Source organism: Nyctereutes procyonoides, unplaced genomic scaffold (genome assembly GCF_905146905.1).
Source record: "Nyctereutes procyonoides isolate TBG_1078 unplaced genomic scaffold, NYPRO_anot_genome, whole genome shotgun sequence".
Classification (NCBI taxonomy): Eukaryota; Metazoa; Chordata; class Mammalia; order Carnivora; family Canidae; genus Nyctereutes; species Nyctereutes procyonoides.
In genome coordinates this window covers 11,056,944-11,081,668 of record NW_026575048.1, presented here as the reverse complement: position 1 = coordinate 11,081,668, position 24,725 = coordinate 11,056,944, and the positions used below count along the sequence as shown (strand labels likewise).

Sequence of the window (24,725 nt, the reverse complement as noted above, 5' to 3'; positions counted from 1 at the left end):
TTTCAATTTGTTGCCTACACATAATAGCACTCAGTGTAGCTAGCTTTCACTCAGTTGTCACTTCACCTTGCTTCTATTTTCAGCCCTCACTTTCTCTCCTTCCACCCCCTGTAGTTCTGAGCTGTGGGAGGATAACTTAGGTAGATTACTAGGTTTGAATAAAAGTATGGAGAGAGTTTGTGGGGTTATTTCTGACAAAAGGCCTGTTGGGAAGCACCACTCTGAGCCAGCCAGCCAGTGCGGGCTCCTGGAGCTTTCCTGGATTATTTTTGGAGCAGCCCACCTTGCCTCAACTTTTCTTTTTAGTGACATAGGATAGTGATTGACAGACAGTCAGGCAGAAAGAGTTTTCTCTCCTTGTATTTGTCCCGATTGACTTGTTTTTATATTTAAGGAATAATAAATACATGGCCACAAAACTCAAGTGATGAAAATACAGCAAAAAGTCAGTGTTTTCTTTTGTTTCCTTCCAGAAATAGTTTATGAATATACATATTTATATATTTAAATAAGCTTTTTTTGTGCAAATGTGAATATACACATTGTTACATACCCTGATTTTGTTTTCATTTATACCTTACCTTTATTATTATTGTAAATACATCTTGAAGTGTGATCTTTTCTAGCATTCTTTTTAAAAAGTTTCAGAAGATAAAATCAGTTAAAAATGGAAACATGTCCTTTCGTTTTTATATGCTGGAGAAGCAAACCCAGCAGGGGATGAAATTCAAAACTTTATGGTAGACTATTTCTAAAATGTGGTTTTTTTTTTTAAGCTACTAATTGAAAATACTAAGTAGAAAATTATCTCAAGCAAATAACAACCCTAGAGGGGAAATACACCACCTGTTTAAAACTTCCCAACCAACATTACCAAGAAATGGAGACTATTAAACCGGAATGGATTTATTACCTCTACTAGTAAGCAGTAGATTAAGTCTTCAAGCATTCCATAGTCATGAATATTTAGGTGTATTTTATTTTTTATAGAGACTTGACCATATTCTTTAAAGAAATCATATCTTATTTAGCCCCTGAAGAACTGCATTGCCAAATTTTGGTAAAAACTTAGAATAATTTAATTTTTCACGCTTCCTGTTTTAAATTTTTGATGCCTTTTTATGTTCTTAGTTTTTGCAGCCTGTGATGTTTTGCAATATCACTTTGAATACTGAATATGGGAGATTTTGAGGCTACCTATAAAGTCCTTCAAAAGCTTCTTAGAAGCCAAAAGTTTTCATACCCATGGATTATGTCATTAAACTTCGTTTGGAAAACAGCAAGAACTTTGAATATACTCTACACACACAAGAACAGTGGTATCAGATATAAGTTTGGATGTAGAACATTGATGGAACCCTGTCAGCAGCATAGGAAGAAAAGGACCTGATGTAGACAGCGAAGTAGGTGAGAGTCAAGGAGTTAACCTCACTTCCTCACTACCAGACCACAGGCGAGGCTGAGTGGAGTGCAGATTGGCATCTCTGATTTAGGAACTGTGGTCTCATAGTGCGCATCACTGGGTTGGTACAAGAGTCAAATGACATTCATGGTCAGATGCTTAGACACTTGAATGCCATACACTTCCGGGGGCTGAATGAATGAATGAAATGAAGTGTTGGGGCAAGTAGGGGCCTCTTTGGAATATTTTGAGAGAAATTGTGGTGAGGGGAAGAACTGTTATTAAAACTCAAATATTGGGATGGCTAGGTGGCTCAGCAGTTGAGCACCTGCCTTGGGCCCAGGGCGTGATCCTGGAGTCCTGGGATCGAGTCCCACATCGGGCTCCCTGCATGGAGCCTGCTTCTCCCTCTGCTTGTGTCTCTGCTTCTTTCTCTCTGTGTATCTCATGAATAAATAAATAAAATCTTTTTTTTTTAAATTTTTATTTATTTATGATAGTCACAGAGAGAGAGGCAGAGACACAGGCAGAGGGAGAAGCAGGCTCCATGCATCGGGAGCCCGACGTGGGATTCGATCCGGGGTCTCCAGGATCGCGCCCTGGGCCAAAGGCAGGCGCCAAACCGCTGCGCCACCCAGGGATCCCAAATAAATAAAATCTTTAAAAGAAAATAAAACTCATATATTGGAAGTAGTCATGACGAGTAAAGTTCCTTGAGGAAGAGATAGAGGTAGTAATGATAATGGTAAGAGGATACCTTGTATAGAGTGCTACAACTTACAACATGCTAATCCATCTAGCCTCATTTAATCTTTATGAGGACTCTCTAAAGAAAAAATTGCTTCAATTTTAATAATGGAAAACCTGAAACTCAGGGGACATGAACAGTAATCAAGGTTATTTGATGCCAGTTCCTGTGTTGTTGTTTTTTTTTTTTTTTTTTTTTTACCTATTACTGATTTTTTTGTTTCTTAGAAGCCTTTGGGGGTTGTCCCTTTTCATTAGTATTATGTTTTACGCAATAAATTAAAGTTTTGAAAGCCTTTTTTTGTACATTTAACAAATATTTGATAATCCATAAACTTGGTAACACTTAGAAACCTATCATCAAAGAATTAATGGCATGTTCCCTAGTCACCACCTTATTAGGACAGAATTTTAAAACAAGGTATATTTATGTCAAGGAGTTGATCAAAAAATGATATTCTAAACTCTCTCTGTTGTCATTAGAGAAGAAAAAAAAATGAAAGGCTTGCAAATACAGCTTGAATCAGATATTTAGTTGGACACCTACCATTGTGTGTCCTCAGTGGTCCTTTGTATTTTCACTTATGTATATATGAATAAAAGGGATGAGAGGGAGAGTGTACAGGTGTGTAAAAAAACCAATCTGGATATAATGAGAGCATTAAATTCATCAGTGAAAGTTGATTGTTTGTAAAAGGACTTAAATGCTGAGTCTTAGTTATATTTGGTGGGAACTGTGTATACACTGGTCTCATCAAGATCCTTATGATTTTAAGAGCTACCCCTCCCTGTAGACCAAATATAAAAAGATGGTTTTGTGGGGAGGCATTATGCTTGCGAGTCACATGCCACCCTGCTGCTTAAACCAGAGGCCTCAGTCAAGTTTCTCACCTCCTTATGCATCTGTAAAACAGACGGTAGTAGTAAAGTCTGGTCCCACAGAATTATTAATATTAAATGAGATTCAGTTCATGTATGTTTAGCAGTATGCCTATCTCCATACCGAAGACTGAAATATTAGGTATTTGTTCTTAAATATTTCTTAGTAAAATGAACACATTTGATGTATAAAGAATATGAAATAAAAAACTTAGAGGGGCTAGATAATTTCTACTCAGTAAAGGAAAAGAGATTAAAATTGTTTAAGCTGTGTAGAAATATATTGGCTTTAATTTATTGCTCTAAAATTGTACTTTAAACAAAGATTTGCTCTGAATATTTAGTGGAGGCATATGCATACATGAGAAAAGATGGGAACTTCCCAATTCCACACCTGGAGGAATTTCCAAGGTTTTATTTAATTTTCATGATTGAATTCCTATACATTCATAGGATTTTACCCTTAGCAAGGTGATCATCTGGTAATGTTCTTATGTTTTATATCTGAAGAAACTGAGCCCCTGAGGAGTCCAGAAAGAGGATCCCTCTCTCTTGATTCCCTCGGTGGAGTTCCCATCACTCTTGTTTTGTGCTTATATTCAGAAGCCGTCTGTGAGTTGTTTATGTGTATATCTTTGTTGCTGCTTTTTAATTCCTTGAGCCTAAGCTCTGGGTCTAATTTGCTTTCTTAGAATGATGGAGAAGACGGTACTTTAAAATACTTTATTTGTGTCTCATAACAAACCATGAAGAGGGTATGCTTATTGACTCCCATGGGTGAAGAAACAGATATGAAACATCTTGCCCCAAATTGCATCCCTGTTGACTAGGGGATGTACTCTTGACTTAAAAGCCACTACTACTATCACTATACTTCCCTCTTACCCTATCCCTGGTTTGTGCATGAGAGTCTACTGTGCTCTGGAAAAGACAAATTCATGAACTATATGTGGTCTCTGCCATAATTTAATAAGCTCTAATTTAATATTTATAAGAAAAAGCAATGTAAAGTAAGTTGTATAGTGGAGGTACAATGAAAGTATATGCCTTTGAGTAAATCTCATAATCTCTTTCATTTTCAGACTACCTGCTTCATGCCAGGCCTTGATTTGGTATTTTTTATGTGTTGTCTCTTCAGCTTCACACAGTCATGCGGGCTACATTTTACTGCCATTTCGTAGATGACACGATTGAGTTTGTACCTGTTACGAAACTTGCACAAGATCGTCCAGCTAGTGCCTTCTGTGTGTCCATGCTGATTTTACTATGTCCTGTCATTTTCCTTCATTGGCAAATATATGAAAATGAAGGTTGTATGTGAAACTGGAAACTTTTCTGTGGGAAAAAGAAAAGCTCACATAAATGTTAGTAATAATTATGCCCATTATTGCTTTGTGCTACCATTTTGGAGCTCTGCCCTCTACTGGGTCTTGGGATTTTTTCTGTAAATTGTATTAGAATACAAAGAGAATAGAAATGAGGAGGCTTTACACAGTTGAGGTCAAGTGAAGAGTGTGTTGGCCACTCTCCCCAAACTTGAGATGCAGAAAACAAATGGCTAAAAACTGAATACGGAGAAAACCTGTGGTAAACCCTTGAGAGAATGGAGGTGGTGGGCTCCTTGAGCAGGGCTGGGAAGCCCCTGGTGGGGAGGGACTTGGAGTCCCACCGAGAGATAGGCTGCATGGTTCTCGCCTCTCCTTCTAGGTGCACTGGGCAACTGTAGACAGAAGGCTTTGGTCTGAAACCACAGGATCAGAGTGACTGGAAAAAAGCTGTCCTTGTTGGTAGACATGTGTATGCTGGTGGAGTGCAGAACTGGGGCACAAGGTGCTCTGTGAAAGGACAGCTGCTGAAGAGCTATCCTGCCACCCTGAAACCCTTGTTCTCTCTACTACTAGGCAGAAATGTGCTAACCAGTTGAAGTGAAGAAACTGGCACTATGGTGCCCACCCAGGAGGCAGAGCAGGTGAAGATGGGCTGACTGTCCCTGGAGCAACATCCCCGTACCCTATGACTTCAGGGCTGGCTGAGCCTATGGCGTGTGATTCAGGGTGCTGCCTGAGGGTTCAGTCAATAAGCAGAAGGGGGTTGGGTTGAATGTCAGTCGTAGAGGCGGCACTGAGAGCTGAGGCGTGGGATCCCCTTTGCCTAAATCTGTTGCCAGAAATACCATCCATATGTGACCAATTCCCAAATCCCTTCTAATTGCTGTTAGATTTGCTTTTTTCATGCCATCTTCCTGTCAGGTCTTAGCTACATAGGCCTTAGCACATACTATACGCTTTCCTGGGATTTGTCTGCCTGGTTCTTGCTTGTGTCTTTACTGCTGATACCTGAGTACTTAGTCTAGACATTAACTCTTCCAAGAAGACTTCCTGGATACTTGCCCACATCCACGCGACTGTATTCCCACAGCACCCCGTGCTTCCTTGTGTCACATCATTTAACAATGTTTGTCTCTCCCGATAGACTAGCATTCTGGGAGGAAAGGGCCCTATCTTCTTAGTACATCACCTGGCACAAAATAGGTGCACAAAAAATTACTTGTTGAATGAATGAAAGATGGTCTTGTTAGCTTCCTTTGGAAAGGTAGCTTTCAGTCCCAGGTCTTTTGACTTGAGGCACTCTTAATCTGTGGTTTTTGCAATAGGACTGAGTATATGCATAGAGGTAGGGAAAAAAACATTGACTTTTTCCTTAAATCCACCTACTGGAACCCACGAAGATTCTTTAATTGGGTTTTATCGGGACTCCCAGATTGTTCCCTAATAGGATCAAGAGAGAAATGTCAGGCTAGGTTTGGTAATATAGACTCGACGTTGACAAATCTCCCCTGTAGCTCAGAATAATGGCTTACACATTAGAAATGCTGACAGCTTACTATAATTAGGTGTGTTTCTGAGAACCAAAGGTAGATTCTGGAGTTTTTTTTCCTAATTTGCTTATATTGAAATATAAACCATGTCTTCCTAGGAATTGAGAGTGATTGAATTACTGTTGTTCAAGTATCAGACTCCCTGTTAAATATTCCAAAATCATTGCTGAGCAGGTATTGCTTCATTGACACCCAGACCAACTTTAATGTAAATAAATGTGGCCAGTTAATCACTTAATTTTTCTTTCCTGTCAACTGTTGGATTCTGGGTTTTGTTCTATTTGAATAATTTTATTGTTGTTAGAGAAGCTTTTAAGAATTATAGAACAACATCCCATTGAGCCCCAAATTGAGCAGAGTAAAAATTGGTTGGGTGCTCTTTTATGCAACTGGAAGTGTTTTATGAGTTTAGGAACAGGGATGGGTTTTTTCCTAACTTACCCTGGAGAAAACAGTCTTCTACTTAGCTGTCTGCTCATGTTTAGTGGCATTGTTTGAACTCTGCCTTGTTATTGAGAACAGTTAGATGGTCCAAAGAAAATTTATACGGGGGAAATCATGACAAAAATTACTCCCAGGGTAAATTATTATGAATGATCGGGTAATTGAACCAGTCTAACATAGGATGATGGTAGCTGAAAAAGTAAGTCTATATTATTTTTTTAACTGATTGAAGATTTGTAAGGAAGAAGAAGAGCAGGAGTCCAGAAACCACCTTCCAGACTCAGTTCTGGTGTCTTGTCTTTGTGATCTGCATTGATTTTAGGGTAGTTGTGAGGCTTGATTTGACAGCAGCAAGGGAAGAGTCAAACAGGTGCCTGGTAGACATGGTCTTCTTGTTACTTTGTTTTTGTTGTTGCAATTTTTGTTACAGGCTGATCCCAATGAGCTAATCAAAATGGTCACCAGACATGTGAGTAGATATGGACAGGAAGCCTGGCCAGAGGACCTTGCTTCATTGACCAAGCAGTTGCAGTTCTACAATGAACGTCTCCTGGACTTCACGCAAGCTCACGTCCTTCAGAGCCTTCGCAAGGGTGTGGATGTGCAGCGCTTTACCACAGATGACCAGTACAAAAGGGAGACTATCCTTGGTTTAGCAGAGTAAGGGATGCCTTTGTTTCATAAAGGGATGTATTTCAAATGTAAAAAAGGGGTGCCTGAGTAGATCAGTTGGTTAAGTGTCTGACTCGACTTTGGCTCAGGTCATAATCTCAGAGTCATGAGATGGAGCCCTGTGTGGGGATCTGCGTTCAGCAGGGAGTCAGCTTGAGATTCTCTCTCTCCTGCTCCCTCTGCACGTCAGCATCCCTCCTTTCTCTTCCTCTCTCTCTCTCTCAAAAAAAAAAGTAAAAACAGGTTGAATTATCAGGCTATTAATCACAACCTTTTGAAGATTTACATCCAATCCATGGTTGCTATAAATAGGGCTTTACCTACCTCTTCCTGTTGTATAAGGAATGTGTGGTTGTTGCCAATTGAATCAGGAGGTACAGGCAATGTTTTGGGCCCACAGATTTAAATGGTAAGGGTGGGAATTATTTAAAAAAATAAAAAAATTTCCCATGATTTGGATAAAGCCCAAGACCAAAATTCTTACCATGTTAGTGGTACTAGGGTATGATCTGGGGTGAAAAATGTGAAGCTTATTATTAAAATTCAAAACCAAGATTGCCTGTTATTCCTGGAAATCTCACTTTTCAAACTACACAACAGTTTAATTTCTTCAGTGTGTTGAAAATTAGATGTTGTTGGACTTAATACCAGAGGAAGAACCTAGTGTCTAGGTTCATGGTTCCTTTCTCGGTTGTCACTTTCTAGAGAAGGGAAACTACCCAGCTCTACTAGTTTCCCTTGTTGGAAGCCAGTGGGAGCTTCCACATTTCCCTTTGTCCCTTACCCCTTTCAAGAGAAGAGCAAGCCCTTGTGTGAGGTAGCAGTACAGTGCAAGGCCCAGTGAGAAGAGTTTCTTTGTAGGTATGGGATGCCCCTTGGTTTTAATACTGGTCTCCAGTTTTTAGTTTAGGTCAAATGAGACTTACATGTCAGAAGGTGGGAAAGTGTGTTCACCCACCATGGTTATTAAGTAGAGTTGTTTCGTTTTTAACACCACAATTTGTGGTGTACTTACCATGCACTGTAAACTATTTTATAAATATCTTTTAATCTTCAAAGATAACCCTATGACATAAAATGGTATCCCCATTTTATAGTTGAAGAACAGGAGACTTTAGAATGTCAAATAACTGGCCCACGTTTACCTGGGTGGTAAGGATTATCACTGGGACGTTGACTGTGACCTCTCACATAACAAGGCCATCACACCTTTGCAGCACCTGTGGCCACCCCTGTACTGCCTGGTTGTGTGCTCAGGGAAGCACTGGCATGCAGTTCAGTTGACGTTTCCACAGCCTTTGAAATGAAGGCTAAATTGTGCCTATCTTTAATGCTTATTCTTCCCTCTTGGTACCTTACTTTAAAATAACAAAGATAGCCCTGCTTATGGAAGTGATATATGCTGTTTTTCATTATTATTATTTAAGTCTTTAAGAAGTAGCAAAGTAGCCTTGGCACTGGCTATCTGTAATACTTTATATTACCCCGAGCTTCTTTCCTACCAGAAAATACCCCCAAATTCTCTTTTAGAGTAAGGCAGGGACTACAGAGATCGAAGAAAAGCTAGAACAGTCTGTTACAGGATTTAGTTAATTAAGAACTATGGAATGTTTTTTTTCTTCCCCACTCTGCTCCTGGAGGTTCATAATTTCATAGAGTGATTTAATGTCTAATTTGAAAGTGACCAAAGAAGTCACTTAATCCAACCTCCTCACTTTGGGAGAGGAATCTGAGAATCAGAGAGCTTTAAAGAGTTGTTTATGGTCACACAGCCAGGACATGAGCCTCAACTTCCCATTGCTGAGTCCAGTGGGCTTTTCCTCCAGGCATTTGGTAATCCTTGATGGCATGCTTATGGTTTCTTAGAAGAAGGTCATTATGTAGAATAAAGGTTACAAGGTAAGGCATGTCTTAACATCATCTATTTCATTTTGCTACATTTATTGTCCTTTATTTTCTTTCCCAAGTATCCAGCTAATGGTGTGCTATTTGAAGTATGTCCTAGAGGACAAAGACCTACTTTTGACAAACATAATAGAATCTTGTCCACAGTTTTGTTACTTAGAAAAACATACAACAGCCTTTGAACAGCTTGTTTAGAATGTGTGAGTGTCCATGGCATTTCTGAGCTAGCAGTTCTGATTCAGAGATGGGAGTTCAACATCTTACATACAAGAGTCAGTGAAGCACCTGCTTCCTGCTGTTCTGCAACTCTACCTTCAGTTGTACACAACACGACCATTCTTCATTTTCTTACAAATTGTGTGTCCATTTTAATGGCATTTATATTCTTTAAGTGTGGTATGTCTATCCTTTATTGTCTGTGTATCTTAACATGATAGGTTGTCAGTGGTTAGGGTTACCTTTGAAGAGGGCACAATATAATTTGTTTTCTTCCCACCTTTATTGGGTGATAACGATACCCCTACCTCATGAGTACATTCCTGTTGTCAGGCAATGTGTCAGACTCCCCTAATAGAAAGGATGAATTGCTAATTATTGCTATCATCAGGGATTTCTCATTCCGTCACGGGGAGGTGTACATAATAAATACCTCAAGAAGTTTTTAATTGATAATGACCTAGTAATTCTTGCAATGACAGTCTTATTCCAGCCCTGGACCTCTTTTTTATAGTCCATGAGCAAAGACTGGTTTTCACATTTTTAAAGACTTGTGGAAAAACAAGAATAAAAAAATAGTAAGAATAAAAAAATAGTAAAAAGAATCTGCTACACACTGTATGGCAGTGAAGCCTGAAAGATATACCAACTTGCTGTTTACAGAAAATGTTTGCCAACTGCTGCCTAATCAAACATATAAGTAAATGTCCTGGTTTTCTTGGCTAGTCTCAGCCAAGAAATATGTAGTCTCAGCAGTATGACTTCATAAGAACAGATTTCATTTCTGTGCCTCTGGTTTTGTCCACCAGTCCTCCAACCAAGGCTTTGTTCTGCTTTGGGATCTGGAGGTTCTGTAATATTCTTTCTAGAAGCCCTTAATGTGGGCGCTCTAGCCCAGAATTCTTTACATTTCTAGAGGGCCTCAAGTGTGGTGGCCCCATCCCCTGGTTTAAATCTTCCAGTAGCTCTCCATTGCCTAAAGGATAAGATGTAGGCCCCTGCCCTCTGCCTTCTCTCCCAGAAGTCTTGATGTGTCGTCTTTCTTGAAACTGCCTCACCTCTGGTTTGTTTATTCGTCCTCCAGACTTCAGCTCAGATCGGTCACTTGCTCATCTCTGCTGTCAGTGTTTGAAGTCCTCTCTGGTAGTACTCCCTGTGTCATATTTAATTATTGGTTCACATCTCACATCCTTCACTAGGCTATGAGTTCCTCAAGATATATCTTGTTTGTCTCTATGTCCTAAGCAGCTAGCACAATGCCTGGCACAGTCTAGAAAACATAAATATTTGTTGAGTGACTGACTATACTTTCTCAGGGCAGGAATGTTTCCTTTGCACTGTTTTTTGACTGTAGGCTCTGGTGTCTAGACCAGAAATTTTTCGATCTCTTCCTTTTGGACTGGATGACATGGGGGAGAGCCATTCCGTGCATTGTAGGATGTTCGGCAGCATCCCTGTCCTCTACACACTAGATGCCAGTAGCACTCTCCTCCTCCTCTTCCACCATGATAATCAGACACTGTCAGATGTCCCCTGGGGGACAGAATCCTCCTTGATTTAGAACCACTGGTCTAGACCCTTCCTTGGTCAGTGTATTCTAGTAAAAAAAGGAGCATTATAATTCATTGGAAGTCCTTTCCCTGAATTACTGTGAAATGTCTTATTAAGGACTGTGCTGACTACACCCCTCACAGCTGGAGGAGAGTCCTAATGAACATTTTCTTTGCTGATTAAGGTAATGTGTTTCTCTTCTCTCCCTCCCCCGTGGCTGATGGACATTCTCAAAGAACACTTGAGGAGAGTGTCTACAGCATTGCTCTGGCTCTGGCGCAGCGTTACAGTGTCTCCCATTGGGAAGTTCTTATGACCCATTTGGAGTTCCTGTTCACTGACAGTGGGTAAGCACACGATTTATATGTACATTGATTTCCATGTCTGCCTTTTCAGACTCTGTTCTAGGAGGATCTTGAAATCGTAAAGCATAATTTCATCTTTGCTTTTGAGCTTAGTAGACCAATATCTGCACATTGTCTTTATACATTTCTGATATACGTTTCAGTATTCCAGCAATAGTTCATTACATATTGTCTTTCAATAATAACAGTCCTGAGTTAAGTTAATTTTTCCTACATTTATTCAGAAGTTTTTTTTATTGAGAATCTGCTGTGTATGAGGAACAGGGTTAGATACTTGGGTGACAGTAGTGAGCAAAGACAGACATCCCAGCTGTCTTGAAACCTGTGGTCTACTGTGGGAAACAGATTATAATGGAATAATGACGGACAGATGTGAAATTAAAACTGTGACAGGTATCATGTAAGAGAGCCCAAGAGAGGGTTTGGCATAGTTAGGGAAGACTTTCCTGAAGAAATAATGCTTGAGCTGAGATCTAAAGATTACATCAAAATTATGTACACTACAGTGAGAAGGAGACCATTTTCTAGGGAGACAAAACAGTTAAGTGCTGAAGTCCTTGACAGGAAGCAACATGGTGCATGTGAGAGCCTAACAGATGGACAGTGTGGCTGAGGTCCAGAGAGTCAGGAGAGCACAGTGTGAGATGGGACCATGGAGAAGCCCAGAAGCCAGGCCATGGGCAAGACTACAGGCCTATCACTCCAGTTATAGGAAATTTTGTAGAAGAGAGGGAGGTGATATGATCAGGTCTGCATGTTGATAAGATCAGTTTGGCTCCCGTGTTGGGAAAAGATTTTAGGGAGACCAGTGCAGGCATATAGAGACAGGTTAGGGGGCCATTAGAGTAATGGAGTGGCAGGGTTGCCAGCAAGAGGGATGGAAGGGAGCAGCAGAGAGGTAGGATGGAGGGAATGGGTATCTTTGTGCTAGCGAAGCCATGGGAGGGAAGTGTTTAAGGAAGGGGAGGGAGTATCCAGTGGAGCCAAACCCTGCACAACAGTCAAGAAATGCATATAATTCAGCATTTTTAATTTTTATTAAATCTTTAAAATGTTAGCATCTACATTTTTAAGGATTTACAGAATTGCTTCATGGTGATAGTGTTATGTATGATAAATACTGCACCGACTTCACCATTTTTGAAACACGGTAATATGTTCAAATAAATGTTTCTTATGAATATTGGCATTTAAAGAATATCTTGGCATTTTATTAAATATCTTTTTCTTTTCATTGAATGTTACATAAAAGGCTGTCATATCTGCACAAGTGTAGGATGCTCCATTGGTTTCTGAATATATTATAAATTATCAGGCAATCTAGTAATGTGCAAGACTGTTCACAGCATATCATTATACCTGATAGCAGTGTGATTATGCAGGCGCACAGCAATTACAAAAGCAGGAAATCATTACCTCCTGGCGTCATTACCTGTGAGTGACAAAACAGCTAATATTGATTTAGAAGTGGTGTTTAGTGCTCTCGTTCTTTACTTAAAAGGTAGTTTGCCTTACTATTTAATCAAAGTCGGTATCATAGATATTTGAAACCAGCCTTGTTAATATAGTAGAAATGGCCCAAAATTTACTCATTGAATCAATGCATTGATTCAAGGGAAGGTGACAGATCAGAGTTATAAGAAAAATAATATTTTTTTTTTCCTTAAGATTTTGTTTTCCTATCCCTTTAAAAAGTCATGTTCCCTGCAAAGTTGATTTCCATAGATTTTACATTCTCTTTCCTGTTGGTTGAATTTGGGGATATTCCCTGCCTCAGCACATGTACAAGTAGGTGCATGCCGATGGCCTCGGGTGAGGCAGTGTTACACAATAGAGCAGAAACCTTCAAATCAGGATAGTGACATCAAATCCTAACCATCTCTCTTTAGCTATATATTGCTATGCAAGATAATTCAATTCTCTGAAACTCATTTTCCTTAACTTTAAGGTGTGATGAAAATTAAATGACTTCATGATAAAGTAGCAAGCCTGCGTTCCTTTCACACAATCAGTGCTTCATTAATGGCAGTTATTCTTGCCATTTCACTTCTGTAAGAAGGAGATAATCGTCATAAACACCTATGCTTAAATTCTGGTCTCCTTTGCTCCTTTTTTTTTTCCCCTCAGTTTTTTTTTTCTTAGGAGTTTTGAACGTCAGTGATGGCTTTGAGTGGTCATGTGTGCCTGGCATCCCTTCCAGCAGGCAGACTGGCTGGCTCAGCCTCTTGTTCTTCTGGGGCTTGTTCAGCTCCCCACACTCAGGGCTGATGCACCATTCATTTCAGCCTTAGTAGCCAGCATCGCTTCTGGGCTGTTCTGGGCGCTTTGGTGGATCTTTCAGGCATCATTAACTACCAGTGTGCATGTGGATTAGCATGAGGGCATGGGTTTTAGAGTCAGGCCACACTTCAAGATCCAGATCTGCTGCCCATAACCCCACCTGCGTAGCCATGAGCAAGTCTCTTAATCATCTGGAATCACTGTTTTTTTCAGTTATCCAACCATTATCCTTACCTTGTAAGGTTGTAAAGATTATAGACAATAATCTGCGGGAGACATATAGCCAGAGGGCTCTGTATTACCATTACATTATTCCTGTTATTTATCTTGTCAGTTTTGCTGACTCCATGAATATCTTTAAGTTTTGGACACAGGTCATTTTTGAAATACCAGGCGCAGCTTCTAGTTGATTGAATACTACAACATTTGTTCATTCATTACATATTACTATTTTTATAATGTCTTCCTATTCTAAGCTTAGGTTTAGGTGCTGGGTAAGATATATCATTACCCTCACAGAGTTTATAATAGGGGAGAACTCTCCAGCGCGCGCGTGCGCGCACACACACACACACACACACACACACACTCTCTCTCTCTCACACTGAAAAATATCCAGAACATAAATTGCTAGTCATGGTAAGTATCATAAAGGAAATGTACAAAGAGCAGATAGCAGTCTAGGCAGAGGGTTCTAGGGTAAGAAAGGTCTTGGTATTTTTGAATAGCTACAGGAAGATCACTGTGGTCAGAGCATATGGCACCTGTGAGCATAGGAGAATGAGACAGGGACCAGAACTACTTTTGACTGTCCTCTTTAATGACACCCTCCATTTTCCCCTCTCTTAATTAAACAACAGATCTAAAGGCCATGCATCCTGCACTTCTAATTCACTCTGTTAGCCAGCCACCTTTTAGTCACCCAGGTGATCACCCAAGAGATTTTGCTTGGGTGTCTGAGATAATGATACCATCTTCTTCTCTGTCAGGTGGTTTTGTACTATTTCCTTTAGAACTGCGGCAAGGGTCTCTGATGGCAGGGAATCTGACCATGCATTGCTGTTGTCCACAATCAGCTTCATATTCTCTGGTAGGGTTCTTTTGGTACAAGAGGTACCTCCTCCCAGGTACAAGGGGGCAACAAGGGCGAGTTATAGCTGTGAGAACATGAATACACTCTAAGGTGTCTGCCTTTTTATGAATTGGAACAGAAGATACACAGGACCTGTGCCCCAGGGTTGCTGCTGCTGAGAGTGTGGCTTTTATCCAGAGTGCCACATTGTAAGATGCCAACTTCTGGCCTCCTCTGCTGTCTCTTCCTCCCTGAAGCAAGCCTGGCATTAGTTGAGGGGATAGTGTGAGAATAGTTAGTATGGAGTGGGGAATTAAGGTAGCTCAGCTTACTAAAAATAGGTCATAATGTTGAAAATTAAGATTAAAAAAAAAAAAAACTAAGGTCCAGGAAAAATCCATATTACGGTAGGAAGGTTGAATATAGATATATATTCAGGTCATTATTATGCAGTTGTTCTGTTTTGTTTTGGTCTTTCGTTTGGCCTAAGTGGGGGCAGCAAGAAGAGATCATGACCAAGACTATGATTTGCATTGTGCATAAGAAGAAACCTACCATTCCTAAAAATGAAAGCACTAATTACCACCTTCACCAAATTAGAAGCAACTCCTTCCATACATCTCTAACCTTCCTTCCCATGTTGTGATCGTTAAGGCTACTTCTCCCCCAAAGAGTCAGAAGTTCCAGACACTGCCAAAAATGTAAGCAAGAAAATGCATTTTGGCTTGTTTTCATCTTGTAGAAAGTGCTCAGGCTTTGAATCATTCAAGTCGTTCAAATTCTGGCTCTCTGACTTCTTGCTAACACATCCTTGGTAGGCATCCCTGTATGTATGGCTAGGTGTCCTCGTCTGCAGAATGGGTGTTCTCATTCCATTCGGCAAAACTGCTGTGGGATTTAAGGGATTTATACAAATTACCTGACATGTAGTGGATGCTCAAAAAAAAAAAAAAAAGCTACTATTGTCACTTCTAGAAATAGATCATATGTACTGAACCCATCCCATGACCACTGTTAGCCTAACTTTGCACATCTGATTCTTGAACTATTATTTCTCAAGTCACTGTTGATATTAATTATTAGGTATTTGCTTTGTGAGAAGTAAATGAGATGACATCGTACTTAGTGTCTAAGTGCTCAATACATGGTGCCTATTACTATTTCTGTGCCACAGTGTCTTTTAAAATATTTTTTGTTAGGTAGTTATATGAGGCTATATAAACCGGTGAGAATTTAAGGGGTCAGGATTGTCACTATTAGAAGAGATGAAGCCTGTCTTCATGACTTGCTCTATGACACTCAGTTCATAGAAAATATTCCTCCTCATTTGGTTAAGGGTCTGACTCTTGCTGTCAGCTCAGGTCATGATCTCAGGGTTGTGAGATTGAGCCCTGCATCAGGCTTCATGCTGGATGAGGAATCTGCTTAAGATTCTCTCCCTCTCCATCTACCCCTCCTCTCTCTGCCTGTCTCTCTCTGCCTCTCTAAAACAAAACAAAACAGAATTTAAATAAGAAAAAATAAAACGTTCCACAAAGGATCTCACTGAGTGTTTGTATGACAGAAATAGAGATACTCTTTATTGGTCATTCCATCAGCTGTGTAGGTGAACTGGAAAAGTTAAATCCCATTTTTCAGTTTGCAAAGACATTTGACCAAAATGTTGGCAAAAGTGAAAAATGCCATGATTACCTTGACCCCATTTTCTCTTTTAATCACATATTCAGCTGTCAGGCAGCACTGCAGAACAAGTCAGACACATCAAGTTCATTCTGAGGCATTTGTGTGGTGAATACCTTGGATCATTTCCCTCAGGTTGGAGTAGTTGTAACTTAGTAGAAACATCTGGGGGAACCCTGTTCACTCATGATCATCGTCATTAATTTGAAGCCATATGTCTTTAAACTTGATCAGTCTTTGGGGAAAATGCTTGTCAGTTGCCACAATGGACTCTGTGAAGCCTGGCGGTCATCCCTTTCTCTCCGTCTTTCCCAGGGGCCTCTCGCTCCTCCTACCCCTGTCCTTCCTCCTCTTCCTCTCCTCAGTATTCCCCATTCAGGTAATGGAACTGTTATCAATCAATCTCAGACTGAGCAGAGTAAAACGTATTTAAATAAATTTGTTTCCCCATACAAATATAAGTTATTTCAACACATGCTGTTCTTGAATCACACTTTTGGGTGATTGACAACTTGAAGCCATTACAGAGCACTAATCAAGGGATTAGTGCTCAGAATTTATTCCTTGTGCTTTGAGTACAACTAATGCTAGTTTCTTCCTGTAGTTCATCTCTGAAAGTTAAATATGCACTATATTATATAAGCTGCTTTACAGCTAAAACTTGGCTCAAGAAAAAGCACTTAAACAGATTTTAAGGGTAATCATTAATTTGATTAGTGAAAGGTCCATTGTGGTTTCATGGTATTCCTACTCTCTTGAATGTGGGTTCTTTGGAATGTTTTCTCAGCAGAGACTTCATTTTTTGTTCCAGAGGGAACAAGCTTCTTTCAATGGAAACTATTAAAATGGGTTATTGATTACTGGCATCTATAAAAGATCTCAGCACATTGTAATTTACTGAAGAGGGAGGTTTTGGTATTTATCATGTGTCAGTAAAGGTATTCCACTATCTCTCTTGACAAGATAATTAGGTAAAATTGCACATTGGCCAAACTGAATGGTAGGCACAGAAGAGTAAGTGGGTGGGCAAAGGGGAAAGTAATGCTGATTGAGAGGGACTCTATTCAGAACAAAGTCAAACACCAGTGAACTAAAACCTTGATGGTTTAGTCACTGTCCATTTTGTCGATGAGACTGTCTCGAGTATTCTGTTTATTGGGTGTTAGGAATGAGGTATGACAGGAGGACTCTTAGAGTCATGCTGCTGGGACAGAGAACTAATGTCTGTGCTGCAGAAAAAAAAATCCTGTTTTTGAAATGGTTGGTAGTGCAGGCACTTGACCTTCGTCAGTCGATGGCTGCTTTGCGATATGCTGAGCAGAACGCACACCACATCCAAACAGAGGTGGACCTTTGGTCTGAGGCGAGTCGCTTGACCTCTGTGATGGCGCTTCTCATCCCTAGGTTGCTAATTACTTAGACTTGTCTTGCCTCGCATGGTAATCAGCGTAGTAAGTGCACGTGTGTTCTCCCCTTCCGTCAGACATGCTGTTCTGCCTGCAAATCTGTTAGTGCGAACCGTCTTAATGGGGTTACGTGGTTTCTTATTTACTTTTTCAGACTTCATTTTGCAAATTATGCAGACACGCGAGAAACTGTGAATCACTGTCGTATGCCGCTGGGTGTACAGTATCTTTCAGAGATGACGTTGCGTACTTTGAATAGTGATAGTATCAAGAATATTCTCCGAGCAGCCATTTATTTATACTCCGTGGTTATTGTACAGATCTTGTGCTTTCTTGTCTTTGATGCCTCTATTGTATTATTTTTGCTTCATTCCTTTTTACAATGACAAGCTCAAGTGCTCCCTTCATTAAGCCTTCTGTTGACAGTGACAGCCCCCTCCTCTGAAGTTCCAGCTTTAGGGGTCCTACTCTTAATTGGAATATGACTGTGTGGCCTTTATCCACTCACACCATTATTGTGCATTGTTGTTTTAACTCTGAGTATTTATAGCTCAACTAGATTTTCAAGCCACTGGATGAGAGCTCTGTGTTGTAGATCTTTATGTCCCTACCCTACGCCTCTAGTGCTGAGCACAGTGTCTGGTCCACAGAGGACACTGAAGTGTTTGTTCATCCACCCATTTATTCAGCATTCATAAGGCACATGTTGAATGTTTCCTTTGGGTGGTGCTTGGAACTGAGAAAGGTAAAGAAGGTGTGATATCATCACTGTCATCAAGCGATAGTCTAGTAAGGGAGACATACAAGGTAATGAAAAGCTAAAGCATGTTAAAAGTACCAGAATAGAAGGATGCTCAGCGGAGGCAGCCAGGGAAATTTTTATAGATCAGGGACATTTTTATAGATAGGGATATTTTTGTAGATATTTTAATTGTGTCTTAACAGGAAAACAGGATTTATCTTGAAATGACAGTTAAAAGAGCGTTTTTAAAAATTACTTGTTATTTTCACTTTGTGAATTGCTGTTGTGACTCCAAATAATTATCACACACTCATAAAAATTTTAAAACATAATTTGTATTAACTTTATCTCCATAAACCAAAAACTTGGCATTTTCTGAAAATGGGAATTCCAATAAATAGGGTATCATATTTCAGAGGAGTTGCTTTTCAACTCTAAGTAATCTAACTCTGATACTGCCAGAAATCTCACTAGCTGTCCCATATACTTTGTTTGCCACCACTGAGAGTCCCGGAAGCTAGATATTTCTAGGAGTGCCGAGGGCTGCCTGAAGGACTCTGAAAATTAGAGTTCGAAACTTATTCTACGTGGGGCATCAGGGTTACACTGGACTGGAGGCATTAGGTTCTGTCCAGGGTGAAGCCAGGACTAAAATTAAGTCTTCTCCCCCAAAATGAAAACTGATGAAACAAACAAACAAAAAACACTCCTTGAATTTTTTCAATAGTTTAATCTTAAGTGACTTTTTAAATTATAGTATTAAGACATCTAAATCACGATGAAAATATCAAGATATGGGTTTTATTCAAATGGCATTCTTTAATTCAAGAAAGCATATGTATCTGTTCTTTCCTATTTTAATTCTGTTTGAACACAGTATCAAATTTGGGCCTTTGGAATAGCAATTCAGGGTTCTTGGATGTAAAACTTAGATGCCTCAAAGTTGGAGCTGTTTCTTCCCCTCACCATTTCCTAAATTCCTGAAATAATACGGTTGTTCACATTTCTGTAATGAAACTCAGATTTTAAATGTTTCTTGTGGCATGAATAAATAGTGCATAGTGGAGGCTGACAGTCTGGGTTCCTGGCTGGTACACATTGGATGACTCCCACCTGAGGGATGTGAAGTGTCATGCCTACTTCACAGGGTTGCTCTGACCCACATGGGATAACATGAAAATTGTATAGTAGTAGGCATCTAACACGCCTCTTTCCTTTATGTAAACTGCTGGCATCCTGGTGGGTTACTGAATGATTGGCAGGAAGAAGGGGCTTTGTAAGAAGCAGCCTTTCTTCTTCAGTATTTAAAAAAAAAAAAGAGCATATTGTTTAATAAAGGGACCCAATCTGAACATAATTTCTTTGTCCCTAATTTCAGTTTGTCCACAGTAGAAATTGAAAATCGAGCCCAAGCCCTTCATCTCTTTGAGACTTTGAAGACTGATCCAGAAGCCTTTCACAAGCACATGGTCAAATATATTTACCCCACTATTGGTGGCTTTGATCATGAAAGGCTGCTTTATTATTTCTCCCTTCTGGAAAGTTGTGGCTGTGCAGATTTTGGGAAATATGCCATTAAATCAGAAACCCACATTCGGCTGCTGAAGAAATTCAAGGTAGTTGCTTCAGGTAAGATGATCATCTCCCTGCTCCAACTCATTCTCTAAATTAAATGAAGGGACTAATTTTTTGTATGCAGTCATGTTTGTGCGTTGTGGCTGGCATAGATGTAAAACCACAGGGATTCAACTCTAATTGACTTTCATTATTATCTTTCCAGCTCTTTTACTTACTGTTGAAGGAATTAAATACCCAAGAAACTATAAGAAACCTATTGAATGCCACACAGTAACTTTGAGTAGGCCTGGTACTAAAATCCACAGTTTCCGACTAATCCTCCAGAGGTTTATTCCCTACTCCCAGTGGTTATATTTTATCCTCTATAAAAGACAAGGCTAGGATATTTTCCAATTGGCAATTTGGCAGAATTTCACTTCATTGAAGCCTCTGTGTTTAAAGTACATGTGGAACCCTTGAAATAAGTGCCTCTGAGCCTTTGATAAATTGTGGAAATCTTCAGGATGGTATCTATGTCTCTTTAGGCTCATAACTAGGAAGTTAAGCACATTAATACCTCCCCAGTCTGTGTGGTACTTTATAACTTACAGAGCACTTTGAATGCTGTATTCATTTGCTACTTACAACAGTTATGAGAATTTACTTCAGTTTATCAGAGGTTTACTGAGTAACCAAATTAGAAACTGGACCAGACTCAGAGGAAAAGGAGAGAGATCCAACCCCTGCCTTCGGGTAGTCGATGGGATGCCAGATGAACAGCAGGTGACTCTAATGTAGTGCAGTGAGTGTGCTGGTGGTGGTGGAAGAAAACGTGGGTGCCGTGCGGGCTGGCAGCAGTTGGGCCTGTAGCTGTCTCCTGTGCCTGTGGAGACTGGCCCGTAGAGGCTGGCCCATGGGGGCCTACACAGCTGATGAACCCACAGGCTGGGGCTGGAGCTCAGACCTTCCAATCCGTGTAATTAACAGACTGTCTACTCTAAACCGGTAGATTAAATTTTCCCTTTGGCCACACACAGGGCTGTGTATGTGTGGGAAAGCCCTTGTATGTCTCTGTTGGAGCAAACCTACTCTCTGTTTTTTCCTTTACTTTCTATTAGGTCTTAATTACAAAAAGCTGACAGATGAAAACATGAATCCTCTGGAAGCACTGGAGCCAGTTCTTTCAAGTCAAAATATCTTATCTATTTCCAAACTTGTTCCCAAAATCCCTGCAAAGGATGGACGGATGCTTTCCCCGAGCTCTCTGTACGCCATCTGGTTACAGAAGTTGTTCTGGACCGGAGACCTGCACCTCATGAAACAAGCCCCAGAGTCCTCACCAGAGTGGCTCCGCGCCTATGATGTCTGCATGAAGTACTTTGATCGCCTCCACCCGGGCGACCTCATCACTGTGGTGGATGCAATTACATTTTCTCCAAAAGCTGTGACCAAGGTAATGGAAGAGATAGTTTAAAGTACATTGAATGCTTTAGAAGAAACGAAAATTACTCTTACATGCTATATATTGTTTTTTATTTACTTTCTCCAGGTGGAGAGAATACATACAAGTTTGACATTTTAGTTTTTAGCTAAGCGTGAGGTGTTCTAATTGGGAAATCGTTTTCCTCTATCACAGATGTACAAGTAGTCTAAATCAGACTTGGTGGTTTTAATTTACATGTACATTTTGTACATATTAAAGTTCTTCTTTGTCATTTTATAGTAAATATTACATCCTGTTCTTTCCAGCTGGTAAGTGGGAAACACCCCCAGTGCCCAGCCCACAGTACCTGCATTCAGAGTCAGGCTAACAACTTAGCTGTGGTTCAGTTGAGTCCTTAAAAAATTTCGCTTGGACACCATGTAGTGATAAAATGATCCATGGAAGTCCATGTAGACATTTTCTGATGTCTGCTCTATGCTTCAATCTGAGCCCCTTTAACTGGGCTCCAAATCTTGCTCTGGATCCTTCCAACAATGTATAGTTTCATGCATAGTAAATAATGTGGGTCCCTGTCCTGCCTTTCTTGCCCTCTGCTTGACCGCGGGGCATATGTGCCCTGGAAAATCTCCCACCTCTGGTCTCAACTGCTCTGCTCTGTTGCCTGTGGAACTTCCTCATCTGCTCTTGCCTGTCTTTGTTGCTGCTTTCTCCTTTCCCAAGTGGGTTGGCAGGTCTGCCCAGTACCTTATCCACAACTATTTTTACTGTGGCTAGTATTATCCTGAAAATATACTATAAAGGTTAAGAATTCAAGTCCTTCATTTGGAGGTTGGCACAGGCAGCGGTTCAAACATCTGTGGAGGCTTCTAGTTCTAACTAACTTGTTAGTTCAACAGTTGTGAATAACCAAGGATTTCATTTCCTCAGTATTAGAACTCAAGTACTTTGTTAAAAACCTGATTTTAAATTTCATGAACACTGCTCTGAAAAGGAGATCATTGTTTTTATTGTATTTAAAGAAGAAATAAAAGATTTTAAAGGGAGATAGCATCATATATTTTAAAAGAGTCCAGGTTTCCAGTCTTAGAAACCTGTCTTGAACTTTGAACCTGCCACTGGCTAGCTCTGTGGTTTAGGCTAGACCTCTGCCTCATTGGGGCTGAGTTATCTGTGGTGCAGATCATGTTATTACTCCCTTTCTGATGGGTGAGGAAAATGAGACTCCACGAGGTTAATTTGGTAATAGAGGAGCCACAACCTGAAGTCAGAAAGGCTTTTTTCCAGGGTCTTTGCTCTTAACCTCACAGCTGTACTGTATCTAAGTCCTGGAATAAGCAGCTACTCTAGGAGAGTAGCTGTGGGAGAGAAGGGACCAGAGAGCCCCCAGGATGTTCAGTCTGAGTGAGGTAGCCTGTCCTGGGATATGTCCAGAACAGGGCTGAGTTTAAATGGAAAGGCCAAGCAGGGAAAAGACGAGAGTCCAGCAAACATGAGTTTTGAATCTCCCAAGGATGAGAAGAGAGTCAGAGTCGAGAGTGCAAGTAAGTATTAGCAATGCAGGGAAGTACTTATGGAGGGAAGGAAATGAACCAAGTGGGGAGTTGAAAGCCAGGGAAAAGGCTCTGGAAGTGGGACTGTGCCCCACAAGAAACGGACGAGATGGGAAGCCAGGACAACTTGGGGGGGGGGCTTTGCTCTAAGGCAGGAACAAAGATGAGGTGGGCGTCCAAGGCCATGTGCTGATTGTGAGCATGTATATGGAGATGGACAGACAGTTCTAGATTTTCCAGCAGCAATTACTGACTCGTGTTTCAACTTAAGAGTCGGATGTGGACTCTACTCAGAGTGTTCATTTTTATTGATGATGTTGTGAGTCAGACGTTTTCAGTTATAGCACATTCTCGTCATCTTAGTTTCTTACTTATACCTTCAGATACCTCCCAGCACCTGAAAATGTGTGACACAGCTGTTTGCACATAGGTGCCTTTTCTCTGAGGAAAAGATGTGTGGCTGATCCAATAAAGAGTGAGATGGATAATCCTTAGTAAGATACTCTTGTATAGTAAACTATCTCAAGAGATGGTTTTCCACTGAGTCAGACAAGCTCTAGAAAAGTGAGACCGAGGCATTTAAAGTAATTTCACATCTTTAGCTTTACGTTTTCTCTCCTTTTATTAATTGGCAAGCTTTTAATTTTCCATTGAGAGAGGAAAAGTAAAAAGTCTAGATGCAGTGCTTGTTTGAAATCATACAGTACCATTGTAGAGCAAGTGAAAGCGAGAGAAATTCAGATGGAAATACAACCCTTACATGTCAGAGGACACATTTGGAAAAGGAGGTGCAGCTGGATTTGGCCAAATTTGCAAAATACCAGATGTTCCCACAGCTCGTACATGATGTTAAAAATGTAAAGTAAGTGTATACTACTCATATAGTGTATGCAGTTTTCAAATGTCTACCCACATTTAATTCAAAACCGAACTCCTGGAAAGAACTGATGAGCTAATTCTAGAGTGCGTAACAAGAACAGTGAGCACTTGTTCAGGTGCTGGAATTGAGACAGGAGAATCGGCAAAGCCTGCACTGAGTACCCCGCCTTGATGGAATAAACCCCAGAAGGCTGCTTATCTTCGAGATAACTGTCTTTTGGTTACCATTTGCATTAGCAGGGTTTGTGGGAATCCTGAAAAAAGTATTCACAGCGTGGTCTTCTGTCTTGTAGGCAGAGATTGAATTTGCATGACATCTGAGGTGATGAATATGCAGAAGGGAGAATACGAATGTGTAAAGGTTGGAGCATTTGCTCCAAATTGAAATTGTTTTGTTTTTGTGGAGTTGGGTAAGAGTTGCTTGCCTAGTGCTTTTTCAGTTCAGCAATTAGAAACATGTCTTTAGAAGGGACAGAGAGCAAGGTAGTGGGTTAGAAATCCAGGAAAATGGTGAAAGAAGCTGAAATTCAGGGCAACACACTATTTGCTTGGTTTAGATGGATGTGGCTAGATAAGGGGGAGCTTCTGTGCAATCTCAGCCTTTGTTCTGATCCCAGCCTTTTATGCTCACCACGCACTTTTGATTCCTGAGAGGGCTGCCTCCGTAAGTAGGGACGTGGGATATATTCCTTTCATGAGAGGCTACCCAGTAATTTGCTAGGGCCCTTCTTCAAAAGCCCCAGGTAATCATAGAACTAAAAGAGGCCTTCTAGTGTCCTGCCTTGTGCTTCTCAACCTGGAATTGGGTGGGCACTTTTCACCCTCACGCCACCCCACATGTGCCCTCTATATTCTAGCCCTCACTATTTGTTTCTAATAGTAACATGCTGTCTCCTTTGGGTTAGAGTGGGAGAAATATTTGGAACGGCTTATTTAGCTTGACCTCTGACCCTCAAGCATCATGTCTATTGATAATCAAGTTACTACCCCTAGTGTGTGCGTGCATAAAAGGCATTTTTCTTTGGGTTCCTTATAGTTTCCACTTTTCGGTTCTGC

General features: G+C 40.5%; 1 protein-coding gene across 1 annotated transcript in view; it reads left to right on the top strand.

Annotated features, from left to right (window-relative positions):
* The window catches only part of NBAS (NBAS subunit of NRZ tethering complex), a 322,484-nt gene that overhangs the window by 216,196 nt on the left and 81,563 nt on the right, over window positions 1–24,725 (top strand). The window contains exons 41-44 of the mRNA XM_055327484.1: window positions 6,781–7,010; window positions 10,931–11,041; window positions 19,618–19,868; window positions 20,915–21,249. Of these exons, the coding sequence (XP_055183459.1) occupies window positions 6,781–7,010; window positions 10,931–11,041; window positions 19,618–19,868; window positions 20,915–21,249 (927 nt within the window). The remainder of the gene's footprint in view (window positions 1–6,780; window positions 7,011–10,930; window positions 11,042–19,617; window positions 19,869–20,914; window positions 21,250–24,725) is intronic.